Source organism: Erythrolamprus reginae, chromosome 6, assembly GCF_031021105.1.
Source record: "Erythrolamprus reginae isolate rEryReg1 chromosome 6, rEryReg1.hap1, whole genome shotgun sequence".
Classification (NCBI taxonomy): domain Eukaryota; kingdom Metazoa; phylum Chordata; class Lepidosauria; order Squamata; family Dipsadidae; genus Erythrolamprus; species Erythrolamprus reginae.
Window position 1 is genome coordinate 57492656 of NC_091955.1, and position 6027 is coordinate 57498682.

Below are 6027 nucleotides of genomic sequence, written 5' to 3' on the forward strand. Positions count from 1 at the left end.
GACCAACTGCCCTATTTTTCCTTTATGCCTACCTGGACTTCAGCAAAGCCTTTGATACGGTTCCACATAAAGAGCTGATAGATAAATTAGTGAAGATTGGACTTAATCCCTGGATAGTTCAATGGATTTGCAGCTGGCTGAAGCATAGACATCAGAGAGTTATTGTTAATGGCGAGTATTCTGAGCAGAGTCAGGTTACAAGCGGTGTGCCACAAGGATCTGTTCTGGGTCCTATTCTTTTTAATATATTTGTGAGTGACATAGGGGAAGGTTTGGTAGGGAAGGTTTGCCTATTTGCCGATGACTCTAAAGTGTGCAATAGGGTTGATATTCCTGGAAGCGTCTGTAATATGGTAAATGATTTAGCTTTACTAGATAAATGGTCTAAGCAATGGAAACTGCAGTTTAATGTTTCCAAATGTAAAATAATGCACTTGGGGAAAAGGAATCCTCAATCTGAGTATTGTATTGGCAGTTCAGTGTTGGCAAATACTTCAAAAGAAAAGGATTTAGGGGTAGTGATTTCTGACAGTCTCAAAATGGGTGAACAGTGCAGTCAGGCGGTAGGGAAAGCAAGTAGGATGCTTGGCTGCATAGCTAGAGGTATAACAAGCAGGAAGAGGGAGATTATGATCCCACTATATAGAATGATGGTGAGACCACATTTGGAATACTGTGTTCAGTTCTGGAGACCTCACCTGCAAAAAGATATTGACAAAATTGAACGGGTCCAAAGACGGGCTACAAGAATGGTGGAAGGTCTTAAGCATAAAACGTATCAGGAAAGACTTAATGAACTCAATCTGTATAGTCTGGAGGACAGAAGGAAAAGGGGGGACATGATCGAAACATTTAAATATATTAAAGGGTTAAATAAGGTCCAGGAGGGAAGTGTTTTTAATAGGAAAGTGAACACAAGAACAAGGGGACACAATCTGAAGTTAGTTGGGGGAAAGATCAAAAGCAACATGAGAAAATATTATTTTACTGAAAGAGTAGTAGATCCTTGGAACAAACTTCCAGCAGATGTGGTAGATAAATCCACAGTAACTGAATTTAAACATGCCTGGGATAAACATATATCCATCCTAAGATAAAATACAGAAAATAGTATAAGGGCAGACTAGATGGACCATGAGGTCTTTTTCTGCCGTCAGACTTCTATGTTTCTATGTTTCTATGTTTCTATGTCCTGAAAAAAACCCCATGCTAGCTTTCTGAGCTCCCCAATTCTTCTGTCACGGTTCTTAGGAAAGTTTTAGTGTACCTGACAAGAACCTGACATATATTTGCCTGCTATTCTGGAAGACTACATTCCAATGACACTGGTGGCCCTGATGCCCCATTCAATACTTTTCTAAAATTTTATACTCATGGATTTCAGAGAATAGTTGTAAACCTGCAAATAATCTATTATGTCCATCAAAATTGCCTGACATAAGTAATGACCAGAACTAATTTTGACAGTATGGAGGGGCAGTGTTCACTAATAAATGAGGCATCTTGCTAACTTTTATGACATGTCTATTCTTCTTCCTCCTCAAAGGAAGCACCAACAAATAAACTTCTTTATGCTAAGGATATACCACTTTATAAAGAGGAAGTTAAAGCTTTCTATAAATCAATAAGGGATTTGCCTCCACTGTCCAGAGCAGAGCTGGAAGAATTTTTAATTCTGGAATCACAGGTATCTATCTATTATTTCTGCTGTAGTTGGAACTTAAATGTATATTGTAAATGGAGCTGTGTATTACTGCATTTAAAGGACAGTTCCCATTGATGGATTTATTCAGAATTTAAGACACATGTCAAGGGTTCCAGTAATACTTTTCTTTATTTTTCTATGTTTACTTGTAATTATTATTTACCATTTTATGTGCTACAGATAATAATGGATAATAATGGTATCTTTAAATATAAACAGTTCCTAAAAATTCCTCATTTTTTTCTAGAAACATGAAAATGAGTTTAATGAGGCTGAGGCCTTGAATAAAATTTACCAATATATAGCAAGATACTTTGATAAGGTAAGAGTCCCAATCATCTAGTCTGGAAAGAAAGTGGTTACTGTATTAGCAGGGGTCCCCAAACTTTTTACACAGGGGGCCAGTTCACTGTCCCTTGGACTGTTGGAGGGCCGGACTATAAACAAAACTATGAACAAATCCCTATGCAACCTGCACATACCTTATTTTAAAGTAAAAAAAACAAAATGGGAATGTACTATTTAGAGGGGGGAAAGAAGTCTGAAATTCATATATGTTTATGTTTTCTTTTTAATTTTCTTTTGTTAACAACTTTTTGATGATTGATATTAGTTACTAACAAAATACGGCATTTTATTCATGGAAAATTAGATGATACACTGTATTGTTTGAATGTATGTTGAGAGAATTTTTTAAAAAAATTTACACCAAAGTCCATTTTTCATTCCTTCCTTACTTCCCCCCCTCTCTCCTTCATCTCGTTTTCTCTCTCTCTCTCTTGCTTTCTTTCTCTCTCTCTCTCTTTCTCTCTCTTGCTCTCTTTCTCTTCCTTGCTCTTTCTCACTCTTACTATTTCTCTTCCTCCCTCCCTCCCTTTCTCTCTCCCTCTGTCTCCCCTTTCCTTCCCTCCCTCCCTTCCCTCCTTCCTTCCTCTCCACTCCTTTCCCTCCCTTTTTCCCTTCTCTTTCCCTTTTCTTTCTCTCTCTCCACTTCTCTCTCTCTCTTTTCCCTCTTTCACCTTCCCTCTTCTCTCCCCGCGGAGGATTCGCCCTACAAGCCTTCACCCTCCCATTCAATCCCCATTCAGAAAACGGGGCCGGCTTCACATTCAATCCCCATTCAGAAAAGTGGTGCAAGACTTCCCCACAATTTCCTTGCCGCTCCCCGCCCCAACTCCGATTCCCAGCTTCCCTAGCCGCTAGAGGAAACAGTGGCCAGAAGCAAAGAATGCAGATGCATCCTGTGCTTCTGTCATTCACCCGCGGGCTGGATAAATGGCCTCAGTGGGCCACAGTTTGGGGACCGCTGCTGTATTAGCAATGTGCATGGTATATTGGGCAATATTCAAGCTCTAAAATTCCTGTTTATGCACTGGCACTACCCTATTTCTGCCTTTCTAGTTAGGGGAGGGAGAGGGGGAGAGGAACTGGACAGAAAGTAACTGGAAGTGAATAAAGGGATTAATAACTCATATGGATTAATGACCCTGAAGCAACAGATTGTAATCTTTTTTATAATGACTGAGACCCTATACCATATTTCTATTTATTTAACTATATATATTCATATTCTGTTGTGTTCTCTGTTCTCTACTCTACTTCTATCTCTACCTCTACCCTACTCTATTTTCTATTCTACCCTTGACATCTTGCATTTTATTCTTAAGGCCACAACTGTCGTCAGGCATGGGGGAACTAAAACATCTCCCCCTTGCCCATGTTGTTTTGCCGTTTGATTGATTGACTGTGTGCCTGTTTTTTTATATATATTGGGATTGTTTTATGAATTTTTAAACTTAAAATTGTAATTAAATTGGTGGGCATTGGATTTGTTACTGTGTACTGTTTTTATTATTGTTGTGAGTTTGCGGAGAGGGGCGGCATATAAATCCAATAAATCTAATCTAATCTAATCAGTGCTTAATGGCTTAATGTTGCCTAATGACAATACAGCATTGTTTTTTCCAGGCTAATAAGATCATTTGGCTTGGGGGAGCGGGGGGGGGGGATGATGAAGAAAGCAAGCTGTAGATTGCCAAAGCTATGCACAGTGCAAAAGTAACCCACCCCTTTTCTAAGATTTAATAAGTTCCAAATTTTAATTTAGGAGAATCCAGAGTTCCTTTGGATTTTGAATTCTTTTGTCCCCTTGCGATTGCTGTCTTCTTTGTTTTGTGCAACCCTTTAGAAACAAATCTTATTTTATGGAAAACTATGATGTCTAAATAAGTATAACACAAAAGTCAATGCATGTGAGGTAGATTAACTAGACTGATTTAATCTAGTTAGTTTCCAAACAAACTGAATATCACATTTTTTCATGATCTCAAAAGTATGTTATATCTGGCTTGCAGGTAATCAAAATATTTTAGCACTCAATATGCCAGTATTTATACTTGGGATAGTTGATTCTTCTTGATTATTGAAGTTAGAGTTTTTCTGCTTTTAACAGATATACAACATGCATCTATTGCTATTTGAGTTGTATTTGCAGAAACACTTGACTTTAATTGAGGTTGCTAGTGCCAACAGAAGTGTTTAACTTGTGATTAATAATAACTTGCAAAGGAAAATGCAAAAATAGCCTGGCTTTAGAAGGAATTGTTACTTAATAAGCAGAGCTTCCTTTTTAACATTGTGGGGGGGAATGTTTTTTTTTTAAATAAGCAAAATAAGCATACATTCCTTTGTTCTCATAGATACTGAATAAATTAGAGACAGAACGAGGATTGGAAGAAGCCCGGCAGCAACTCTTAAATATAAAAAGTTTAATGGATGAAAAGAAAAAATGCAAATGGGCTTAGGAATTTAATTGTAACTGCTACTGTTATGGAACCAAATTCAAAATATTGGCCAACTAGTTCTGTTCACACAAAATCAATAAAGGATGCCCTCAGATTGGAACAGACAGATGTGTTAACAAAGCGGAGCCTGGATTGAGACGTATTACCTGCTGCTAGCATCTGAAGCAATCCCTCTATGCAGATCTTCCCTTCTATATAGATACAATCAAGTAATTTTGGTGTTGTTGTTTTTTGCATTAAAAACCTTACATACAGTTCTTTTATGAACAAACTGGTTGTGTAATAGTTCACAACTTTGCTGTTACTGAGCAGCAATGTGCCTTAAAAGACCTCTCAGTTGGTTTCTGATAAGCACAAAATTGTTCTCTTGTTATTCATAGTCTGAGCATTAAAATGAGAGAGCTTTCAACTGGTTTTACAATGAAGTGCAGATTTTCAACTTCCCCCAAATAGCGGCACATTGTGGCATAACTATAAAAGTGATGTGAAATGGAGGGGAAGATTTACCCAGCACATTGGTAAAGCAACGCAATTCACCTCTTGATAAAGTCGGTTTCATATCCAGCTCTACTGTTGAAGATGTCAGGGACGAATGCATTTAAGTTTCTTGACATGGAAGGGGTAATGGAAAATGGTAAAGGGATAATGGAAGGGGTTTGCAAAACACAGTTTCCTTGTCTTCCAAATGCAAATTTACACTTTGAAATTCTTCCATCATTGTATCTGCACTTTTGAAAAATGGAGCTGGTGGCCTTTCCTATCTGTATTTTCATTAGTATATGCATGCATTGTAAATATAAGGGTAAAAATAAAAATTACAAAGAAGTGTGGTTTTTTAACAACTGAAGATTCATAAATGTATTATAATTTTATTATTGACTATAAAGTAAATATAGATGAGGGCATTACATAGATGTAGGCTCTTTCAATCAGCTGCTATGCCTTCCCTGCAATTGGAATACCAATTTTCTCAGCTATATTTTATAGGGCCCTGCAGTGCCTGCATTTGAAGGCAAAAACGTACAATCTGCAACCCCTTCAGGAAGTTGTATCTTTTCCTGAGATTGGAGTGGTGCACTAAAGTTATAGCAGAATCCCAGGAATAGATTGGTTTGGTGTAAGGGCTATGTACACACTCTAAAGCATGGGTGTCAAGCACGCAACATCATATCATCATGTGACATATATCTTTTCCCCCTTCGCTAAACTGGGGGTGGGCGTGGCCGACGCATGAAGCATCCAACTCATGGGCCATGAGTTTCACACCCCTGCTCTAAAGTATTTCCTTGCCTTCAAATATGAAGCACAGCTATGCTCTAATATTTAGAGTTCCTTTGCCTATCACATCCTGCTCAGAGTACCGGTAATAATTACAGGGAACATATCAGCAGATGTTTGCATGTGCTGTATCAATTTTTAAAATTTTGAATAGAAAAAGTTAAAAGTGCCTCAAAATAGGAGGGTTTTGGCTCCATATCTTGCTAAAAAAATTGGCAATATTAACTAGCCATTATAGGC

General features: G+C 37.8%; 1 protein-coding gene across 1 annotated transcript in view; it reads left to right on the forward strand.

Moving 5' to 3' along the window:
* The window catches only part of PLXNC1 (plexin C1), an 81882-nt gene extending 76534 nt beyond the window's left edge, over nucleotides 1–5348 (forward strand). Inside the window, exons 29-31 of the mRNA XM_070755837.1 lie at nucleotides 1547–1687; nucleotides 1953–2027; nucleotides 4405–5348. Coding sequence (XP_070611938.1) covers nucleotides 1547–1687; nucleotides 1953–2027; nucleotides 4405–4509 — 321 coding nt within the window. The 3' untranslated portion in view covers nucleotides 4510–5348. The remainder of the gene's footprint in view (nucleotides 1–1546; nucleotides 1688–1952; nucleotides 2028–4404) is intronic.
* The last annotated feature ends 679 nt before the right edge of the window (nucleotides 5349–6027 follow it).